This window comes from Molossus molossus, unplaced genomic scaffold, assembly GCF_014108415.1.
Source record: "Molossus molossus isolate mMolMol1 unplaced genomic scaffold, mMolMol1.p scaffold_m16_p_8, whole genome shotgun sequence".
Taxonomy (NCBI): Eukaryota; Metazoa; Chordata; class Mammalia; order Chiroptera; family Molossidae; genus Molossus; species Molossus molossus.
The window spans coordinates 99,364,440-99,388,845 of NW_023425402.1; the positions used below are offsets into that span (position 1 = coordinate 99,364,440).

Below are 24,406 nucleotides of genomic sequence, written 5' to 3' on the forward strand. Positions count from 1 at the left end.
CGTGTCTGTTAGAGCAGCCCCAAGTAAGACATTTACAAATAAAAGTCCTCCTTAAAATATTATATAACTAATCAAACTGTCATTTGAAATTTTTTGTATCACTTTTCCTGGATCAACGTTTTTCTCTAATGCAGAAGAATAATTTCTGTGTGTGTGTGTTGATGCGGGGTTTGTTTATTTAAAAGCATCAAAGCCTCAGGGCAGTTCTCCAACAATCTGTTTTAAATTCAGATTACTAGGCTCCTCTCCTGGATGTTTTCTCTCAGCAGAACTGAGTTGGTGTCTGGAAATCTGTTCTTTTGAAAACAGTTTCTCCAGGTGGGTCCTAGCTTCAGGCAAGCTGGAGACAATGCAGAGGAAATCCCGGGGCGACGCCCAGAGCCTCCTCCCGCGGCTGACGAGCCCTCGTGCGAGGTGCTCCGTGAGACCCTGGCAATCATTGTCTAGGAAAGTCCTGATCGAGCACACGACTTACAGAAGTGAACACACCGGTGCATTACCAAAGCCACAGCACACCCCGCCCACAGCTGTGACCTCCGCTCCTTGGCAAAGCCCTCAGAGTTCGAGTGCACTGGCTCCCTGCCGCACCTCCCTCGTCCCCCCCCTGGCATTCGCCTGCCGGGCTGTTGGTTTAAAAACCTGTGCGGGAGGTGAGCGCACTGTTCGGGAGTCATCTCCTGAGCATGTTCGCCCTCACTCCAGTCTTGGTGGCGGTTGTCTGCGTTTTGATCGTGTGGATCTTTAAACATGCCGATGGAAGCATGGAGAGAAGGAAGGGGGAGGCGAGGGTCAGGCCTGAGGCTCGTCCCTGGGTGGATGAAGACTTAAAGGACAGCACCGACCTCCACCAGGAGGAAGAAGGTAAAGACATGGGCAGTGCCATGTGGCTGACACCTTCTGTGTTTTTAGGATGTGTGCAGTTGACGGCAGCGGCGTGGAGGGGAAGAAACACGTGTGGGTCAGTTTCCTCGTCAGCCTCAATTGTACAAACAAATTCATGAGTGACGAGGCCGGGTCGTTTATCCCGGGTGGGCAGCTTTCACCTGCTGGGCCAAACCCCCTTTATTCCTGGACACTCTGTCGAAAGCTGCTGAGGGCTGGTACCTGCCCTGGCTCCATTCTGTTCGGCCGTTGAACCCTTTCTGAAGGGGCACGTGGCAGGCTAGGGGCGGCCGTGGGATAAGTGGCCAAGTTTTGATCAGAACTTAGAAATCTAAAATGTGGCATCGGTGAAGGGACTTGGACCGTGCCAGGCCCCGTGGGTTAGAGACAACAGTGGCCGCTGTCCTCAAAGCCGAGTGTCCAACTCGGTAGACACAGCAGTAAACAGGCAACAGAGAGTAACAAAGAGACAAACCAGGTGGAACTGATCACAGGGTGCTTGGAGAGGCCTGGGGCGGGTGGGCAGTTAGAAACAGGACTGACTGGGCTTGGTGAATGAGGTCATGAATAGCAAGTGTTAGGGGGCATCTCAGGTAAGAGCAGCTAAAGCAGAAGTACAGGGGCCAAACCCCTGGGAAAGAAGCCGAGAGAGGGGAGCACTGTGCTGATCAGGAAAGGGGAGAGATGAAATGGGGTAGTGAGGGAGGGCCAGGCCATGGCCGAGCTGAGAAAGAAGAGGTGATGAACGAGGCAGGCAGGAAGGGAAGAAGTTCTTGAGGAGCCCTTAGTAATCTGTGTTTGAGGCCCGTCCGAGATCGGTTGGTGGGATGGAGTCAATTTGGAAGAGGCTCAGTGATTCTCAGCTGGGCTAGTGACGCTTCCATCTTCCAACAGAGATCACCTGGAAGTGTGCGTATGTGGGCATGTATGTTCGTGTGTGTGGGTGTGGGTGTGTCCTGAGTTGACCTGATCTCAGGACCGGGGGTGAGGTATACAGCTGGCAGTCGGTGCTGGGAGTCAACAATACTGAATTCCTGCACAGGATTCAAGCACAGAGCTTCTTCAGAGCTTCCTCTCATGTCCTGTGGTGAGGATATCCCCCCTCCCCGGAATGCCCATTATGGCCCATTGAGAGCACTCGCCTTGAGCAGAGGGGCGTCCATGACAAAGCTGGGGAGTGACCTGCTCTGGTAAGGATGGCTGGATGGCATTGGCATGGGGAACACAGAGGCAGGAGTGAATGAGGGTGAAGTTAGGGAGAATGAGAGGATTTCATAATAAATCAAATTGATATTGGGAAACAGAGGAGGGTGGGAGAGTCATAGCATAGATGGGCAAGGGTCCGGTTTAAAGGGGAAGCTGCATGCAATCTAGGATGTGTGAGATTTGAGAAGATGATGACACCCTGAAGCAGGAAAGGAGAGAAGAGTCTAGGTGAGGGATCTAGGACACAGGTACAAATTGGAGAGTCAACAGCATAGGGGCGAGACCTGGAACTTGGAAAACTAATGAATTCACTAAGGGGTATTGCTAGAGAGAAGATCGAGGACAGAACTTGGTGGTGGGGGCATGCACATGAAGATACAAGGGACTGTGGTGGGAGAAATGGACTAGAGAAAAGAAGATATGGAACAAGGACTGCCAGGAAAATAACAACAACAAGTAGCACTCACTGGATCCAGTGGCACATTTTACATTAGTAAGTTATTTAATCTTCATAACAACAGAATGAAGAAGACACTGTTATTACCCCGCCTTCTTCCCATTTTAAAGATAAAGAAACTGAGTCTCAAATATGCTAAGTCACCTACTAGGGCAGGTAGCGGTAGAGCCAGGACCCACCCGTCTGGCTCCAGAGCCCAGGTACATGGCCAGTCTGCTAAGCCTCCTTTACAACAGGCAAGTGACCTAGAACAAAGGTGGCAGGAGCTGGCCAGCAGGGTTCAAACTTCCCTGAGAGCACAGGGGTAGTGTACATCAAGGACAGGCTCTGGGTTTGAAGACCTAAGAGTGTGAGGGATATGGAGGGGATAAGGCTGGTGGGGAGTCAGAGACCTGGGGCTGGGGCTGAGGTCAGGGACACAGAGAACAGCTCTATGGCTCTGTTCTGGTTCTCCGCCTAATTATCATTTTCCTAAATCCTCTACCTCTTCATTCCCCATTCATCCCACAGAGGAATGAATCAGGCATTTGGGGGCCCCCCTCCACAGCCACACATAAATCTGCCCTGAATGAAGAGGTCATAGTCTCTGTTGAAATTTTTGTTGTTTACATAAGCAAGTCCCACTGAGGTCACACAGGTGGTAGAGGAGAACCAACGTTCAAACTCAGTCTCCTCTGTCACCCGAGTCCCAGCTCCTAACCCCCTGGATGGGTGGGCATGGTCTAAGAGAGGATTCCCTGCTGGCACTGCAGACTTGGAGGGGGGATAATTGGAGAAGAGAAAGGGTTCTATTCCTGAAGAAACATGGAGCTGGCTTTACAAGCATAAAACCATTTTGAAAATTAGCAATAAGAGACAAAACAGTAAAATAAGTGTCGTAGGACATTCTAGTGTGAGTTCAGGATACTGGGTATGAATCCAGCCTCCTCCAGCTCTGATTCACAGAGAATTCCTACTCTACACTCAGAGACCAGGGAATGAATACATGTGTGGACAGACAGGTGGGGGAATGGTGGGCAATTAGAGTCCCTTCTATTGGAGATTCCAAAATGGCAGCAGAGTAAATGGAAGCTACACAGACTGTCTCCCAGGACCAAACTGGAATTACAACTAAAATAAAGACAAATCATCAGGAAAAAGCAACAGAAAAGCAGCTTGTGAGGACCACATAACCAGGGACACTGACTCGATCCTGGGGGGATTGTGGAGGTACGAGAGAGGGCCTGGGAACCCACAGACAGCAGCGGCCTTAGCTGTGAGCAGCGCCCTCGGGGTTACATTCCCAAGCGGCTCCACAGCCGAGAGCCGGGACACACTAAAATAGCCACAACCACTCACCTTGGGCTCCGGCAGAGGAAGGGCGGACTAGACTGGAACTGTGTGGGGACACTCAGGATTTGGAGGGCAATCAGAACTTTTGCTGAGTTGCAGCCATCTTACTCTTTCCCAGGGCTCTGGGAAGAGGTGGCAGCCCCTCCCTCAGAGATTCAACCCCACCTGGTGGGTCACTGAAATGCAAATTGAGGCTCATTAACAACCAGCATCTTCCCCACCCTCAGGAAATCCCCTTACCCTGAACATCTGAGGGAATTTTTCATTTACCAGAGAACCCAAGGCTTTAAGTAACCATAACTAATAGCCTACAGGCAAAAAGCTAGAGGATAACTGAACCATTTCTGGGTGAGCAACTCTAACCAGGACCAGGAAAGTAAGACTTGACAGAGGTGTTGAACGTGGGTCCTCCCTCGCTCATCCAAACCCAGGAGAGGGAGCCACAAACAGCAGAACACCAACACCCACAAGGAAAATTTGGCAGGGTCCAGAGCCCACTGTGATAGCCAAAATGCTGAAACAAAGAAACATGCCAAATGAAAGAACAAGAGACCTCTACCGAAGGTGAGATAAATGAGGAGCAGTTAAGCTAGTTAACAGAACTAGAATTCAGAGCCATGATCTTGAGGAAGCTCAACAGCATGAGTAAGGACATCAACACCATGAGTAAAGACAAAGAAATGTTGAAAATCAACCAAATGGAAATTAAAAACCACTAAGAAGTAATGAAGAATGACATAGCAGAAATAAAGAACACATTGGAAGGTCTAACCAGCAGAGTAGAGGAAGCTGAGGACCGGATCAATGAATTAGAAGACAGGGTAGAAAAAAACCCACAAATCAGAAAACCGAAAGGAAAAAGACAACTAAAAAACAGGAAGACAACTTAAGAGAACTGTAATAACTGGAAACATAATAATATTCACGTCACTGGCGTCTGCGAGGAAGAACATGAGCAAGGGTTAGAGAATTCGAAGAAATAGTGACATAAAACTTCCCTAATTTGGTGAAGGTAGAAGGCATTCAAGTTCAAGAAGCACAGAGAGCCCCAGCTAAGAAGAACCCAAACACGCCCACACCAAGACACACAGTATTTAAAATGCCAAAAATGAAAGACAAAGAGAGAATCCTAAAGGCAGCAAGAGATAAGCAACAGGTTACCTACAAAGGAAACCCCATAAGGCTATTAGCTGACTTCTCAACAGAAACACTACAGGTCAGAAAGGAATGGCATGAAGTAATCAAGGTCATGAAAAACAAGGATCTAAATCCAAGACTACTCTACCCAGCAAGGCTATCATTCAGAATAGAAAGTCAAATGAAGAGCTTCCCAGACAAAAAAAAAAAAAAAAAAATGCTAAGGGAATATATTAGCATCAAAATAACACTGCAAGAAATGTTAAAAGGACTGCTGTAATTAGTAGAAGAAATAGGAAGAAAAATAGAACCACACTAAACAAAAATGGCAATAAATAAGTACATATCAATAATCACCGTCAATGTAAATGGGTTGAATGCTCTGATAAAAAGACACAGAGTAGCTCATTGGATAAGAAAGCATGGCTCATATATATGTTGTTTACAAGAGACCCACCTCACAACAAAAGACTCACATAGGTTGAAAGAGAAGGGATTGAAAAAAATCTTCCAAGCAAATGGAAAGGAAAAAAAAGCTGGGGTAGCAATACTCATTTATCATACTGATAAAATAGATTTCCAAATTAAAGCCATAACTAGAGACAAGGAAGGCCACTACATAATATTGAAAGGATCTATCCAACAGGAAGATATAACCTTGATAAACATATATGCACCCAATATAGCAGCACCAAAATATGTTAAAAATCTTCTGGATGACTTCAAAGGAGAAATCAACAGCAATACAATCATAGCAGGGGACTTCAACACCCTGCTGACATCACTGGATAAATCCTTTAGACAAAAAATTAGCAAGGAAACAGGGACTCTAAATGAAGCACTAGACCAAATGGATTTAATAGTTATCTACAGAGAAATATACCCCACAACTAGAGAATTCACATTCTTCTCAAGTGCACATGGGACATTCTCAAAGATAGACCACATGTTAGGACACCAACTAAGTCTCTACAAGTTCAAGAGGATTAAAATCATATCAAGCATCTTTCCAGATCACAGTGGCATAAAACTAGAAATCAATTGCAGCAAGAACATGCAAAGACATTGGAACACATAGAGGCTAAATAGCATGTTATTAAACAATAAATGGGTTACAAAGGAGATCAAGGAAGAAATTAAAAACTTCCTGGAAACCAATGAAAATGACCGCACAACAACACACAATCTATGGGATACAGTGAAAGCAGTTCTGAGAGGGAAGTTCATACCACTACAGGCCTACCTACCTCAAGAAACAAGAAAAATTTCTAATAGATTATCTAACCTCACAACTTAAAGAATTAGAAAGCAAACAAAAAGAAAACCCCAGAGCAAGTAGAAGGAAGGACATAGTAAAGATCAGAGCAGAAATAAATGACATAGAGACCAAAAAAACAATTTGGATCAAGGAAACAAAGAGCTGGTTTCTCAAAAATATAAACAAGATTGATGGACTCTTAGCTAGACTCACCAAGAAACAAAGAGAGAGAACCCGAATACACAAAATCAGAAATGAAAGAGGAGAAGTAACAACTGACATCACAGAAATACAAAAGATCGTTAACTACTATGAACAATTTATATGGCAAGAAATTTGACAATCTAAGCGAAATGGACAAATTTCTAGAAACACACAGTCTCCCAAAACTGGACTAAGAAGAGATAGAAAACTTGAATACACCAATAACAACTAAGGAAATTGAAGGAATAATCAAGACTGTCCCAGCAAACAAAAGCCCAGGCCCAGATGGCTTCACGGGGGAGTTTTACCAAACATTCAAAAAAGAACTAACATCCATTCTCCTCAAACTATTTCAAAAAATTCAAGAAGAAGGAAGACTTGCAAACTCGTTTTATGAGGCCAGCATAATTCTAATTTCAAAACCAGAAAAAGACACTACAAAGAAAGGAAACTACAGGACAATATCCCTGATGAACATAGATGCAAAAAAATCCTAAACAAAATACTAGCAAATCGGATCCAGCAATACATCAAAAAAGTTATTCACCATGACCAAGTGGGATTCATCCCAGGGATGCAAGGCTGGTACAATATTCGCAAATCAATAAATGTGATACACCACATAAATAAATGAAGAATAAAAACCACATGATCATATCAATAGATGCTGAAAAAGCATTCGACAAAATCCATCATCCATTGCTGATAAAAACACTCAGCAATGTGGGAATAAGGGATTATATCGCGACACAATAAAGGCCATATATGAAAGACCTACAGCCAACATCACACTCAATGGGCAGAAACTAAAAGCATTTCCCTTAAGAACAAGAACAAGACGGAGATGCCCACTTTCACCACTCTTATTTGACATAGTACTGGAAGTCTTAGCCACAGCAATCAAACATAAAGAACAAAGGGATCTAAAAGGAGGAAGTGAAACTGTCATTATTTGCAGATGACATGATATTATACATATAAAACCCTAAAGACTCCATCAAGAGTCTACTAGACTTAATAAATGAATTTGGCAAAGTAGCAGGATACAAAATTAACGTCAAGAAATCAACACCATTCTTATACACCAATGATGAACTCACAGAAAGAGAAACTGAAAAAACAATCCCATTTATCATCGCGGCAAAAAAAATTAAGATACCTATGAATAAACTTAACCAAAGAAGTAAAGGAACTATTTGCAGAAAACTACAGGACATTGAAAACAGAAATAGAGGAAGACATAAAAAAATGGAAGCACATACCTTGTTCAGGGATTGGAAGAATTAACATCATTAAAATGTCCATATTACCCAAAGCAATCTATAGATTCAGTGCAATCTCCATCAAAATACCAATGACAGCCCTGGCTTGTTTGGCTCAGCAGTTGGAGCGTCAGCCTGCGGTACAGAGAGACCCGGGTTCGGTTCCCGCTAAGGGCACGTACCTCGGTTGCAGTTTTTCCCCAGCCCTGGTTGGTCGTGCGGGTGGCAGCCACTTGATGTGTCCCTTCACATCGATGTTTCTCTCTCTCTCTCTTCCTCTCTCTCCCTCCCGCTCTATCTGAACAAAAAATAGAAAAATGTCCTCGGGTGAGGATAAAAAAAAAAAAAAAATACCAACGACATATTTCACAGAACTAGAACAAATACTTCAAAATTTCATATGGAACCAAAAAAGACCCCGAATAGCCACAACAATCTTAAAAAGGAAGGACAAAGCAGGTGGGATCACAATACCAGATATCAGATTATACTACAAAGTGACTGTAATCAAAACAGCCTGGTACTGGCACAAGAACAGGCATATAGACCAGTGGAACAGAACAGAGAACCCAGAGGACCCAAGACATTATGCTCAATTAATATTTGACAAAGGAGACAAGAGCATACAATGGAGTAAAGACAGCCTCTTTAATAAATGTTGTTGGAAAAATTGGACAGCTACATTCAAGAAAATGAAAGTAGACCATCAACTTACACCATACACAAAAATAAACTCAAAATGAATAAAAGGTTTAAATGTGACCCATGAATTCATAAAAATCCTAGAAGAAAATACAGGCAACAAAATTTCGGACATCATACGCAGCAGAATTTTCACTGATACATCACCTAAGGCAAAAGAAACAAAGGAAAAAATGAACACATGGGACTACATCAAACTAAAAAGCTTTTGCACAGCAAAAGATGCAACCATCAAAATGAAAAGGCAACCCACTGTATGGGAGAGCATCATTGCCAATGGTACATCAGATAAGGAGTTAATTTCCAAAATATATAGAGTACTCATACAACTCAACAAAAGGAAGACAAAAAAACCCAAATAAAAAATGGGCAGAGGAGCCCTAGCCGGTTTGCTCAGTGGTTAAAGTGTCAGCCTGCGGTTTTGAGAGACCCGGGTTCAGTTCCCGCTAAGGGCGCGTACCTCGGTTGCAGTTTGTCCCTGGCTCTGGTCAGTCATGCGGGTGGCAGCCACTCGATGTATTCCTTTCACATCGATGTTTCTCTCTCTCTCTCTGTTCCTCTCTCTCCCTCCCACTCTACCTGAACAAAAAATGGAAAAATGTCCTCGGGTGAGGATAAAAAAAAAAATGGGCAGAGGAACTGAATAGACACCTCTCCAAACAGGACATACAAATGACCAAGAGACATATGAAGAAATGCTCAACATCACTAATCATCAGAGAGATGCAAATTAAAACAACAATGAGGTATCACCTCACACCTGTCAGAATGGCCACCATCAACAAATCATCAAACAACAAGTGTTGGCGAGGGTGTGGAGAAAAGGGGACTCTAGTACACTGCTGGTGGGAATGCAGACTGGTGCAGCCGCTATGGAAAACAATATGGTGTTACCTCAAAAAATTAAAAATTGAACTTCCATTTGACCCAGTGATCCCACTTCTAGGAATATACCCTAAGAAGCCTGAAACACCAATCAGAAAAATATATGTACCCCCATGTTTGTAGCAGCACTATTTATAATAGCTAAGATCTGGAAACAGCCCAAATGTCCATCAGTAGACAAATAGATAAAAGAGCTGTGGTACATGTACACAATGGAGTACTATGCAGCTGTGAGAAAGAAAGATCTCTCATCCTTTGAGATGACATGGAGGGACCTGGAAAGTATTATACTAAGCGAAACAAGCTAAGCAGAAATAGACAATTACCACATGATCTCAGTTATTTGTGGAATATAATGAACGTAACAGTCTGAGGAATAGGTTAGACCCAGAGACGTGGAAGTAGGGTACAGACTGACAACCCTCAGAAGAGGGGGTGGTGGGGGGAGGGACGAGATAAACCACAGAACTTATATGCATGTACGCATAACCAACGGACATGGACAAACAAAGCCAGGGACGAGGTGGAGGGAGATGGGGAGGAGGGTGTCAATGTGGTAAAAATGGTAAAAAAGGAGAAACATCTGTAACAAAAAAACAAAACAAAGAATCCCTGCTATTGGATGTCACACAAAGTTTTCTCAGGGACCAGTTAAGCATGATGTCTTCTCAATCTTTTCAGTTCCCCATTTTGTTGTAGCAGAGGTCTAAGGAGAAGTTGCAATATTTATCTGAAAGTAAGAACTTCAGATCGTTCCCCTAAAATGAACCAGTCAGGCACAGATTCATGGAAGTTTGTGGAAATGGAAATAGGAGAAAAAGGTATAGGGAACACATCTCGTATGTCCATTTCAGTGTTGGCAGGGGTTTTTTTTAGCTTCGCTGGCCATCTAAAACCTATCATTTTAACTGAAATGTTGATTGTCCCAGGTTGCCCAGTCACTGCTAAGAAATATCTGTGTGAACGTTTTTATCTAGTGTGGATAATACCTGAGAATAAAAACATTCCTGTAGACTTGGGAATGGACATATTTTTATGCACCCATTGTAACAAGCAGCTGTCAGAACTGGTTTCAGATCTGTTCCAGGGACCAACAGCAAGTCATCTCAGTCAAAGCTTAGCAAGTCAGCCAGCCAGGGGCAGCCTCTTTCTTCTGAAAGGCAGTCTCACCCTCTCTGAGTGCCAACCAATCAACAACAGTCTCAACCAAGTAACACTGTTCCTATCAATGATGTCAGTCCTCTTAGACCCCTGGGAGTCCTCCAATCCCTGAACTCCATCCTTCCCAACCAGGTGGTGTGCTAGAGCTGGCCTATCAGCTAACAAGAGCCAACTGCTAAATAGTCAGGAAATGTGTGGGCCATTTATTCAATTGTCAGTAGTTTGAAGTCAGGACATGATGGAACCATTTATACCATGGCATTTGGCAAGTGCTATACATCTGGTTTACCAGCACTCTACTGACAAAAATACAGTTGTCCCTCGTTTATCGTCGTTAATCCATTCCAGACTCTAGCGGTTGCACCTGGCGTTGCAGGATTCCTGGGGTGCTCGAATACATAGGCCTACAGTCCAAATGTACAGTAATTTTAATTTTAATTGTAATTGTAATACAGGGGTGTACAATTGACTCAGAAAACCCTAGCGCGCGCTATATCATTTTCACTATCTCCATCAACTTTTTAATGAATATATTTGAAAAAACCATGATAGAGTGAAGCCGCGAAAGTCGAAGTGCCAATTGGCGAGGGACGGCTGTATATAAAAAATCAGTATCAGCATTCTACTGTGTTCAGAGACAGAGCTTAACCAGCATAGCTCTGCTCTACCTTAGGAAGCAATATATTCTGATTCATCTTTGCATTTTATCATCGTTTGATGTACCCACCCATGAATAATTTTGCATGGCTAATTAAAAAAAATATTTTTCTTTATTGATTTGAGAGAGAGAGGAAGAGAGAGGGAGAGATAGAAACATTGATGAGAGAGAACATTGATTGGCCACCTCCTACATGCCCCCCCATTGGGGATCGGGCCCACAACCTGGGCATGTGCCCTGACTGGGAATCGGACTGGCGACCTCTTAGTACATGGGTCAGCGCTCAACCACTGAGCCACATTGGCCGGGCTTGCATGGCTAATTTTAAGAGGTTTGTTTACCAAGACTCTGTAAGACCATAAGGTTTTAGGACAGAGGACAGGTAAATTCGGATGAGAGAAGATTGAGAAAGGGAAAGGACTTGGATGGAGACCTTGTCCTTGAGATGGAGTCTGGTGGGTCAGCGAAGGTCAACATGGGGTTGCTGAGGCCACCACAAGAGAGAACGGGGCTTGAAAACAGGTTCTGCTGATGCCACTCACGATAGTTTGCTCTCGTCAAAGTCTTTTATCGGGGTACCCTAGCCTCCCCAGCCCCCATCCATTCCTGTTGCTGCTAGTGAAATAGTCAGTCTAGACTGCAGCTAGGGAGGTGACAGAACGAGAGGCCACAAAGGAGTCAGGGTGGTGGTGGGGGCAGTTGGGAAGAAGGTGTTTCCAGGACAGACGTCGAGCCCCGAAGTTGCTCCCAACCTCACTTCAGAATCTGTGCCAGCCACTACCCCTCAGCCTCCCCAACATTTTCCCTCAAGGCTTCCAAAGTTGGCAGGGAGGGAGCAAGGAGGAAACCCAAACTTGCAGTTTCATAGCTGGAAAGATTTGGCTGACGTGCAACGATTTTGAAGTAGAATCACAAGGCACAAAAGCAACTTCTGTAGAGAAGCAGCCAAAAAAGTTCCTGCACGTTAAACACCCAAGGAGAGAGTGACCAAGAGTGACCTGGCCGGTAACCCGGGTCACGGAGTGACTCGGCGCTCCTTGGCATGAAAGCAATGAGACCGGGCAAACTCTCGGTGTCAGCGGCCAACCCCAAGCGTGGGAGCATGAAACGTGGGTTCACAAGCAGACCACAACAGCACACATGTGTTTCAGAAAGACATGTGCTTGACAGCTCGAACAAATCCCTAGAGGGACGTGGCTGCTCCAGGATGGAGGCAGCACGACCATGCAGTGTCCAGAGGTGGTTGTCCTTCCTCTTGGTGAGGGCCACACTCCTGGGGGCAGTCAGGAGGCCAACGGGAAGGAGGGAAGTGGAGCCTTTTGTATTTGTTGTTGGTCCACTGCCCTGCTGGTCCCTGGGCACTTTCTCTCTGAGCCTGGCTCTTTCCCTAGGCAAGACATGACCTTCGGCCCTGGGAGAGGCTCCAGAAACAGCAGCCTCCCTCCACTCCCCCACGCCACCGCCACTCACTGCTCAGATTGCCCTGCAGGACGACCCAACGCAGCTGTGACCAGGTGTGTCTTCATTCTGCGAGAGTGAGGGCGCCTGCCCTGGACTTTAGAGCTGCAGAAATTGCCAAGTCATGCACTCAGGCTGCCTTTAGTTTAAACGAATGCTGGCTGACTGCATCTTGAGAGTTGGTAACTACGTTTCAGTTAAGAACGCGTTTGGTGCATTTGCTCATGGACTACAGAGGTTGCCAGACTCCTAACAAGTGGCGTAGAAAGTCTCAGTGGTGCTGAAAGTCCTTATTGACACATCTGAGAAAGTTCAGAGTTGGTCATGATGACATCTGGGCTTGGTTCAGAATTGATTGCTACAAAGGTGATAGATAATTGCTGTCATTCCCCCATCACACCCTCTTCCTTTTACCGAGTCACTGGGCCTTCTCATTAAAAGTATAGTCGGGGCCCCAAATGGCCCGGCTGGTAAAATGTCGAAAGAAAGAAGTTTCTCACTAAGAGCTACGAGCTAACTGTGGAACCTGCTAGTATTGGAGTTGGGTTCTCAGTCCCTTTGAAGTCAGTCTCCCTTTCATGAGAGTTCCCTCCTGCTCTTCTCCCCACATCCTCAGACACTAGGTGTAACGTGTGTGGGAGCCAGTGTGGGAGGAGGCTAACCTTCTACCTGAATTCCACGGGAGTGTCCCAGACCCTCAGGGCCAGGCCCGGGTCCTCCTGCTCTCTTCCCTCTGTTCCTAGCTGTCCTTCTCATCGTTATGTGAGGGCTCCCAGAAGGACATCTGGCCTCTTGGACACTGACGTTCACACTTGGCGTCTTCACGGGAAAGCACCGTGAGTGTGAGGTGCTGTTGATTCCTGTTCCTGCTTCTGCCCTGCCTCCCCGAAATGGTCCGTGTCTCATCCTCGGATCTCAGTGGCTGGTTCTGAAGCCCGCCACCTGGGAGTCCTCGTTAGGTCCTCCCCGCCACCATCCCCAACCACATACCTTCGCAAGTCCTAGCATTGTATCTCCAAGATGCTGTCAGAATCTGGCTGCTGCTGCCATTCTCCATGCTGCTCAGCGGGTCCAAGCCCGCTCCATCCCTCAGCCCGGCTACGCGACAGCCTCTGCCTGTGAAAGTCTTTCGTTTTGCACAAGTCCTCAGAATAACTACGTTGTGACCCTGAAAGTCATAATATTGCCTGTCAACGATACTCTATAATAAAAAACATATTAGGACTAATAAATTTAATCATTGGCCTATTGAGGAACATTTAGTCCACTTGTATTCAATGCCATTATTCTTGTTGCTGTTAGGATTTCGGTTATTCTTCCTAAGGTAATGTTTTTTTCCCCTCTGACTGCTTTTAACGTTTTATATTTCATCATAAAAGGTGTGGGCTTCTTTTTCTTACACTGCGTGGAATTGACTGGGCTTCTTAAGTATGTAGATTTGGTATTTTTCATCATTTTCGGAAAGGTCCCGGCCTATTAGACTCCCGCTGTGTTTGGGCCTGGACTTTGATTGTTGTCCCTCTTGATTCCTGAAAATATAAAAATGAAAATTCAGATGTGTAGGGATTGATGAATACAATTAGGGAAAATACAGCTTCTGTGCTTATTTACCTCTGTAGGTCCATATTATCCCTTTACATTTGGCCCGGGGATTTCTCACTATGTTGTCAACAGTTCAATGGTTTTAAAAGGACTTTAAAAAAAAACATGTTATTGTCCTGGCCAGTTTGGCTTAGCAGTTAGAGCATCGACCCATGGACTGGAGGGTCATGGGTTCAATTCCAAGTCAAGGGCACTTATCTGAGTTGCAGGTTTAACCCCCAGCAGGGTTGTGCAGGAGGCAACCAATCAGTGTGTCTTTCTCACATAGATGTTTCTCACTCTCTCTCTCTCTCCCCCCCCTCTTCCCCTCACCCCCTCCTTTCCACTCTACCTAAAAATCAATGGAAAAATATCCTCAGGGGAGGAATAACTATATATATATAAAATTTAGTGATCTTTGTGGTTTACAGATGATGAGCGATAGTTTCAAAGGAACTAGTTCACTATTAATGAAAATTTGCATTCCTCACCTTTGTGTAGGTAAAATTTTTCTTTTTCTTGATTTATTACCAATCTGGAGTTTAAAGGATTGTCAACATTAGAGGTCAGGGTTCTGTAGATCTGCTCATCTCATTTTCTGTTAATGTTTTTGAGCTCATAACAGACTTTTTGAGAACTTTATCTACTTCTCCCCAGTAGCCACCTTATGACTAAAAGAGAGCCTTTAATTTGCTTTCTGTTCTTATTTGCAGATGCAGATGAGTGTCAAGAAGCAGAGGAAAATGTGGAACACATCCCATTCTCCCACACTCGGTATCCTGAGAAGGAAATGGTTAAGAGATCCCAGGAGTTTTATGAGCTTCTCAATAAGAGACGCTCTGTGCGATTCATAAGTAATGAGCAAGTCCCAGTGGAAGTCATTGATAATGTCATCAAAACTGCAGGTCTGTAATTGCATACTGGGGCTTTAAGAATGTCAAGTGCGTCACTGCAGGTGGAGCTAAGTTGAAGTTTCAACACATGAATGAAGCCTAGAGCGATGAGCTTACACCCAGAGCAGTCAAGTCTCACCCAGGTGTTGACTGACTGCCAGAAACAGGATGATTCCCCCTTTCTACAAACTTTTGACTATTATGGACTTCTTAGGAGCAGATGTAACAACAGTTCAAAACCTCTGAAATTGTTCAACATTATGAACTTGAATTAAAAATGAAAACTTCTTAACATACTATTATACATTAGAAAAGAGGAAGAGAAACATCTTTCTTTTCCCTTCTTCTTAAAACACACACACGCACACGTACAGAGTTTCTCTCTCTCTCTCTCTCTCACACATACACACACACACAGAGTCTCTCACACACACACACATACAGTCTCTCTCTCACACACGTACAGAGTCACACACACACACACACAGTCTCTCTTTCTCTCTCACACACACACACAGTCTCTCTCTCTGTCACACACACAGTCTCTCTTTCTCTCTCTCTCTCTCTCTCTCTCACACACACACACACAGAGTCTCTCTCTCTCTCTCTCACAACACACACACAGAGTCTCTCTCTCTCTCACACACACATGTACAGAGTCTCTCTCTCTCTCTCACACACACACACAGAGTCTCTCTCTCTCACACACACATGTACAGAGTCTCTCTCTCTCTCTCTCTCTCACACACACAGAGTCTCTCTCACACACACACATATACAGAGTCTCTCTCTCTCACACACACACACACACACACACACACACACACACAGAGTCTCTCTCTCACACACACACACGCACACACACACTTACCCATTTCTCTTTTTGGCACCAAGCTTCTTTTTTGTAATTTTTTTCTTTATTTATTTTATTTATTTACTTATTAATTAATTAATTAATTTGTAGAAGTTATAGTAAATTTATTCAAGAGACCTGGACTCTCAGTCAGAAAGTATATTTTCTTTTCTTTTCTTCAACTTTTATTAATTTGTTTTTGTTTCTTTGTTGATTTTAGAGAGAGAGGAAGGGATAGGGAGAGAGAGATAGAAACACCAATTAGAGAGAACATTGATTGGCCGCCTCCTGCATTCCCCTGACTGGGATCGGGCCCATAACCTGGGCATGTGCCTTGACCAGGAATCAAATAGCAACCTCTTGGTGCATGGGTCCACACTCAACCGTTGAGCCACACTGTCCGGACGGAACCAAGTTTCTTATTCATACACCATAATTCTCTAATTCTATATTCTAATGACCTTGAAAATTTACTTGTGTGAATTTGCAAAGTAAACCAAACAAGGCAAACTCATTTTCAATGTAAATTAATACTACAGAGAAAAAAGTGAAAAATATAGAAAAGCAGGAGGAGAAATAAGAGCCAGCTCCCTATTTGAGAGTCTCCTGTGCTTTGAGTCTTACTCATTTCAGTTAAGAATACACATGCACTAAATTGTTGAGTACTTTATCTGATAAACTAATAGCAGTTACTAAATTTCTTCTGTGTATCTGTATCTGTGTGTGTGTGTGCATGTGCGTGTGTGCGCGTGCATATGCTGCTTAGATAAATTTGGCATAATTGAAATCATTAGGGAACAATTTATTTCTTAGGTTAGTGACACAAATATTTATCGGAAAAATAACATAGGTACAAAATAAGCTGGAATCGCTGTTCAGAAATCTGGGTTTTATGTTTAGCTTTGACTTGCTGAAGCATATCTTGGTTTAATCATGCCCTCTGTACCACGGGGGGTCATGGGTGGAAACCAGAATGCCATCAAGGCTGGAGGCCTGCGGGCACCTCACGCTGAGTTTATGCCATTAGATTACTCACTAGGAAGAAAGGAACAGTTGCTTCTGAAATATCCCTCCAGAGAGTCACTCTGGTCTACTGCTAGGAACAGCGGGCCATTTCCAGGACAGAGGGGTGACGTCCAGGTCAGAAGCTGGCCCAGGCCATGGCTGCAATCGTAAGGGAAATTCAAGAGCCTTGGGCACCCAGATGTACTGTGAAGCGTGGCCGGGGACACGGGGGCTGATCACGGTGTGGGTGGGGTGTTCCTGAAGCCGTGCGAGGTGGAAGACACACTGCTGTGTCCTGAGCACCTAGAGCACAACCACAATTTATCACTTCGTTGCCTTCTGAGAAGTATTTTAAAACCACTTAATCATCTGAATTTTACCATTTCCGATAAGCATCATGACTTTATCCTTTTTCAACAATATCAAACCAAACAACATTACGGGAGCTCGAGCTCAGAATTTCCCCGAGTTCCTTTGTGCAGTCACCAGGATGAGTTCTGCCTCCTAGTTAGAGAAGCAGTGACAGGCTCCCACAGCCCTGGGACCCCTGGCCTTGACCTCAGTCAGCCGGTGTGGAGCCTCCCACAGTGAGGCAGGCTGAAAGGGGGCGGCAGCCACACCCCACGGTCTCACCAAGCGCTCTGTTTGCCAGAAGAGGTAACTTCGTTTTGGACAAGTCTGAACCACTCTGTTTAATCTTAATTAACGCTCCCATATTTTCCTGCAGTTTTAACTTCTGTTTAATTGAATGGGTGACAGGAACAGCCCCGAGTGGGGCCCACACGGAGCCCTGGACCTTTGTGGTCGTGAAGGACCCGGATATGAAGCACAAGATTCGGGAGATCATTGAGGAGGAGGAGGAGATCAACTACCTGAAAAGAATGGGGCCGCGCTGGGTCACAGACCTGAGGAAGCTGAGGTGCGAAGGTTGGTGGGATCGGGGAGGTTCCCTTTGCCCTCTCACAATGGAAGAGCTGGGACTGCAGTTTCCTGGTTTTGTTTGCGGTGTTAACATGTCGGGTTCTACCTCTGTGCGGGATAATGGAAGCTCAGGTCTCAACTGTATTGCTTGGAGCACACATATCGTGGAGTGTTTGGGAATTGGGCTGGAAAAGGGTTTGGGTCAAATGTTAGCTCTGGTCTTCCAACTGAAAGACCTTGGGCATTTATTTACTCTTTCTAAGTATAGTAGCCTGGGTTCTCCAGAGAATAGAATCAATGGAGAGAGAGAGAGACACAGAGATAGAGACAGAAAGACACACACACACACACACACTCACACACACACACACACACATTATAAGTAATTGATTCAAGCAGTTAAGGAGGTTGAAAGGCCCCAAGAACTGCAGTCCTACTTTGTTACAATCCTACTTTGAGTCCAAAGGCGGGAGATGATGATACCTTCGCTCAAAAACAGTCAGGCAGAGAGAGCTATGCTTTTGTACTCCCCCTTTGCATTCTATTCAGGCCTTCAAGGGGCTGGATGAGGCCCCCCCACATTCGGGGGAACAATCTGCCTTACTCAGCTTACTGTTACTCTCATCCAGAAACACCCTCACAGACAGGCCCAGAATCACGTTTACCCGAATCCCTGGTGCCCCGTGGCCCAGTCAAGTTGATGCATAAAACTAACCATCACACTGAGCTTCTCTTTTAAAAACTTGGTGTCAGGATTAAATTAAGTCAAGTGTAAGAGCAGGGCCTCCAAAAGTAGAGTGCTTGGGTTCAAACGTGAGTTCTACCACTTGTTGACCTCTCTGTGACTCAGCTTCCTCATCTGTAAAATGGGACTAAGTCAAGTGTTTCCGTGATCAAAGGAGTCCGTAAGCACACAGAACAGTGATGACACATGGTAACTGCCGTATGACTTTCTGGGAAATAAATCGGCTCTGGTCCAAGTCATAGTAAATAGAACTTTGAGAATTTACCTCACTTTTCTCCCACCCAGAATATAAGATTGGAAATACTTCTCAGAATCTTGAGTAAATTACATTTTGATAAATTGATCAGATCTCCAAATGATCTCATGAATCAGGCTTTGGTTTTAGTGCACATTTAGTGAAAGTACACATTTAGTATCAGCATCATATTCGTTAGGCATCAGTAATGTTGTGGGCTCCCTCATCCCCAGAAAAAGAGGATGTGGAATCCGGTGCAACCAGTTGTACTCCGGCGCCTCATGTAGTAGGGTAGGTATGACAAGGGTTCCTTTTCTCTAGTAGCTACAGCTACCTGTGCCTTGCTGCATACTCTTCCTCCACGGAGGGGCGGTCACCTTCCATGTCTCAGGTGGATTCTGGAACTTCTCAGTCATTTTTGGAATTAAAATAGTCACAATTTTTTAGATTCAGTCTTGCCATTAAAAAACAAATTGTGTGTGTGTGTGTGTATGTAAAGGGACCTCACAAAGGTGAATTCCTTCCCTTCCAGTCTCTTCTCCGGCTGAGTGTGCGGAGGGATGGGTTTCTGCACTTAGAGAGACAGTGTGGTCTGGCTGTGCCCAGGACCCAGAGAGCTGCCAGCCAGTCGCTTTCCTCTGTGAAAGCAGGGCATCCCATGAGCATCTTCCGGGCATCCCAAACAGCCAATTCTCCATAGCATTTTAATTATTGGTGTGCTTTTCTTCTCATTCTATAGGCCTTATTTAGAAAGCTTTGTTGTACACCAAGATACTCTTGAGAATCCAGTATAGACTTTCTTTGCAGATGATATGTACATACATACATACATACATACATAAACTCTAGGGTCCAGGGAGCTCTAGTTTAAAATAGTTTTATACCATCTAGCATAGTGCTGATGTTTAGTAGGTAACTGAATCAATGTTTGATAAATTGAACTGCAAATGAGCACATGTCCTGACATCCTGTTTGAATCAACTATGAAACCCACAGCTGTGATTAAAGGCTTGATGTACAATCTGGGACTCACCCACCAAACCTTATCTCTTCCTGCTTGGGGTGTGATCCCTCCACCCCAGGCAGAGAGCTACTTGCCCTTCTCTTGACAGGCCTGCACGCGGCTGACTTTTCATTAGCCCCATGAGGATGTCATAATACATCCTTATAAAATGGAAGAAGTCCAGAATATTACATATCAATGTATGCCTAGGCAAAATAAGTATAAAAATTGTTAAAAATTACTAACTTGCCTTCAAACTAGGTAGATTGCTTAATCTTCATCTGAACTTATAATTTTAGAAAATTATTTATTATAAAAATATTTACTATGAAATTTACATCCTATAAAATAAAATTACTGTAGCAATAATAATAATGCTAACTAACACATACAAGGCACTATGTGCTGGGTACTATTCTAAGCACTTTATCTATTTTGACTGATTTCACCCTCACAGTAACTGTGTGAAGTGAGTGTACATATGAGGAAGCTGAGCCGTGAGATGCTAAGTATCTTGTCCAACAGGGCACGGCTAGTTGCATCCAGAGTTTGTCCTTTAAACCATTCAAGTTCTCCCTCTTTGTAAGAAAAAAACTGATAATCGTCAAATGTGGCTAAGCTCATGAGTGTATAGTAAATAATCTTTGAAATTGTAACCTGTAGAGGAACCATAGAAAAATACACAAGTGAGCCCTGGCCTGTTTGGCTCAGCAGTTAGAGTGTGGGCCTGTAGTCCAGAGAGACCAGGGTTCGGTTCCAGCTAAGGGCACGTACCTTGGTTGCAGTTTGTCCCCGGCCCTGGTTGGGTCGTGCGGGCGGCAACCACTTGATGTGTCCCTTTTATATTGATGTTTCTCTCTCTCTCTCTCTCTCTCTCTCTCTCTCTCTCTCTCTCTCTCTCTCTCCCCCCCCCGTCTCTCTCTCTTCCTCCCACTCTATCTGAACAAAAAATGGAAAAATGTCCTCGGGTGAGGATAAAAAAAAAAGAAAAATACGCAAGTGAGTTTAGTGCATTTTAAAATGGTGAAGCATAACCAAGCTAAAAAGAAAATGAATGCTCTCTTGCTAATTAATGACATAATATATCCTAAGAAAATATTCCAATACATAGCATTACATGAGTGTCTTTACTTTGAATATATGTTCTAGAATGAAGCCTTTGCCAAAATGTATGGGATGGGGTGATGGGATAGAGAAAGATATGCTCTTAACCAGAAAACGAACATTTGAACTCATCATTTATACCTCACGTGAATTATCTCCCACCCTTCTTTCCATAACCTGGCTAACAGCATTACCACCTGCCTACCTGCAATTTCAGTTAAATTTCACCATCATCTTTTTCTTCTTTCACGCACATTCCTTTACCAGATAGGTCAGCTTCAGCCTCTGCACCTCCCCCAAGTTCTCCTGGGCCATGCCCACCATCTCCTGTCTGGTCCCCTTGAGTTGGTCCATTGCCCATGCCCATTTGCCTCTTCCCGAAACAGACCTGGTCACGGAATGCTTCTGCTCAGAAGCTAATGATCACCCTCTGTGAGCCACCGAATGAAGTCCAGGACCCTGCAAAGTCTGTATGTAACCTGCCAGCCCACCCATGCCCCACCATGCACCCCACCCTATAGCCCACCAGGCTTCTGGAAATTCTCTGCCAGGCCCTCTCCATCCTGGGTCTGCCTTCACCCTTCTGCTCACTAGGATGCTCTCCAGCACCCCTCTGCCTGGTCTCCAGTGCCCTGCCCCCAGGGAAACTAGGAACGTTCCAATCTTCCTATTCAAAATCAACAATTCATTTGGGGGTTCCTACTGCACTTGCTTATATTTCTTAAACAGCGCTCACCAGGTTTTATTTTGCTAAACTTGGCTTATTGCCCAGTTGGTTCTAGAATCCATCTTTGTATTTTTCAGCATTTTCAGGTGCCTTGTCTTGCTGGGCCCTTATGAATACCTGTTCATTGACTTGGATAGAAAGAGATGAACATGACACCAGGAAAAAGCCTGGTCTTTTCCAATTTAAGCATAAAAGACAAGTAAATGTGTTTTATTTTCAACATAAATAAGCTAAGGTAGTAAAAAAAATCATTAAAGGCGAATATTCTCCAGAATATTTTATTTTCCCCCTTCAGAACTAACTGGATTAAAGAGTACTTGGACACTGCTCCTGTCTTGATTCTCATTTTCAAACAAGTACATGGTTTTACTGCCAGTGGCAAGAGGAAGGTCCATTACTACAATGAGATCAGTGTGTCCATCGCCTGCGGCGTCCTCCTCGCTGCCCTGCAGGTATGCTTCCCTCCCGTTGAGACCAGTGGGGCGGGCCAACCCGCCTTCTTCATGGACTGCAGCCGAGTTTCTGGTTCAGGGACATTTGGAAATTGTATATTTAAAGTTGAATTCCTAAGGAAGGCCACTCTCATGTGAAAACTGACTCTGAACAGCAGGCTGGGTGGATAAATGGTTCAACAAGCTGGACTTCTTCCTGAAAATTCACCTAAAACATTATTTCAGGGTCAGCAAAAGGGCCCTGATGTTTGCCTTCATCTAGACTGATCTGAAGGTCGTGGGTGTTGGGAAACACACACTTTCAGAGCCTGGGAGCTCCCGGGACGGGTTTTCTAGCTGTGTTTGCTGTTGTTGGCTGAGCCCATGGAATGATTAAAAAGCTGTAAGGAGCTCTTTGAGTTACATTGTATTGCATCAGAAAGATGTCCATGTACTTTTAAAAATTCCATCTACGTAGCAGCTGGAACAATACTAAGCACGGAACAGAGCAGCTGAGGTACACCTTTCACTTCATTCAATTCATTTCCTTCCTCCACAAATGTCTTCTGAGTTCCTTCTAAGCAACGGATCCTGGGAAGTATGAATCATAGTCGCCTCGTGAACTGTGCATTCTGCTGGGAACTGGGGTCTTGGGGTGGAGAGAGACCGTAAACGTAAAAAATAAAGCAAACAAGACTGTGAGAGCAAGTGATCATACTTCCAAGGGACAGTTGATTCCAAATACATCACTATGTGCTTCTTCAGTATCTCAAAGAAAAGTATGTATGTCGAAAATACCTTACAAAATATAGTCATTGTTACACAAAAGAGAAACAGATTACTCGAAAATTTGCCCTAAAGGAGCTGAAATCTTATTTTTATTTTCCTGATTCTGTACAAATAAATAAAGGAATCCCTGTGCCGCAGGGCACCTCCCTCCCTCTTAGGGTCCTGGAGGACGGAGCTGGTTCCAGGGGAACTCCTTTCCCAAAGCGGTTTCTGCGCCTTTGACTCAGCAGCATTTTTTATTCAGTGCTGTTTGCTGCCCTCTGGCTTCCCAGAGGCCTGATTCTGAGTGTAGGTCCTGCTTTGTGAGGGAGGAAGGCCCCCATGTGGACAGACCGCATCATGACTGCAGTTCCAGAACTTTCTGGCTCAGGCTTGGCGTGCGATCTGATAAAGCAGGGAGGATGGGCAGGGCCAGCTGGGGAGCTGTCGTCAAGCCACACATGATTTTTATTAGATGTTTATTATCTGGAGGGGCTTGGAGAGGTTGATGCAGTATTTTCTCTGCCTCCTCCTATCACTGGACTGTGGTTATCAGCCAGGATGATGCTTTGTCCATGGTTAGAGCACAGGAATCATTTGGTGGTTTTTGGTTTGTTTTTGGGTCATTCCTTTGGTGTAGCTGGATTCCCCAAATTTCTTGCCATGAAATAATCATTCATATTTCTGAAGCATTCATGAAATACAGTGATACCTCGGTTCTCGAACGCCTCGGTTTTCGACCAAATCAGTATTCGACCAGGAGATTCGAGAAACTTTTGTCTCGGAATCCGAACAAATATTTGGAACTCGAACTTCCGAGATGAGCCGAGTTGAGCCGAATGGCGTTCATTCGGCCCAGCGCGCCTTGCTTGCGTCCTCAGTGTGAGTGCAGAGAGAGAGGCACGCTTTGTGGAGTCACGCTTTCCTATTGGGTTTCATTGCTTCGGTTCTCGAACAATTCGGTTCTCGACCGTCCTCCTGGAACAAATTTTGTTCGAGAACCGAGGTATCACTGTATAAGACTGGCATTTTCTTCTTCGAGAACCTTCCTACTGTTTGGTTAAAAGAAGGTGGGAGCTGGGGATGTCGAGGAGAACTGGCAAAATTCTAGATACCCCTTGCCTCTTTGCGGCCCAATTTCAAGGACATGAAAGGGACTAGAATGTCCCCAGGCGTGAAGCAGAGCCGTGCTGACCTTTCAATGTGCTCTTTCCCCTCCTGTTTTAGAATGCAGGACTGGTGACCGTCACCACCACGCCACTCAACTGCGGCCCCCGTCTCAGGGTGCTCCTGAGCCGCCCCACCAACGAAAAGCTGTTGATGCTGCTCCCCGTGGGGTACCCCAGCAAAGAGGCCACGGTGCCCGACCTGAAACGGAAGCCTCTGGACCAGATCATGGTGACTGTGTAGGCAGGAGACGAGCAGGGAGATGCTGGGAGGTGATGTGCCTGCTCCCCTCTCCTGTTCCTCTTGGGTCTCCGGCTGCTCTTTCTCTGGGTGTTAGCACCCTCAGGGGTGGCCGCTTTATGCCCAGCAAC

The 24,406-nt window shown here is 44.8% G+C and overlaps 1 protein-coding gene across 2 annotated transcripts; it reads left to right on the plus strand.

Moving 5' to 3' along the window:
• The first annotated feature begins 683 nt into the window (after positions 1-683).
• On the plus strand, positions 684-24,278 carry IYD (iodotyrosine deiodinase). Of its 2 annotated transcripts, XM_036249200.1 has the most exons (5): positions 684-861; positions 14,897-15,088; positions 17,694-17,853; positions 21,965-22,121; positions 24,096-24,278. In XM_036249200.1, exons 1-5 carry the CDS (start codon positions 684-686, stop codon positions 24,276-24,278), a joined length of 870 nt encoding a protein of 289 aa, XP_036105093.1. The 2 variants fall into 2 exon arrangements, with proteins under 2 accessions (XP_036105093.1, XP_036105094.1); XM_036249201.1 differs by lacking the exon at positions 684-861 and having other exon boundaries at positions 14,897-15,019; positions 17,693-17,853.
• The last annotated feature ends 128 nt before the right edge of the window (positions 24,279-24,406 follow it).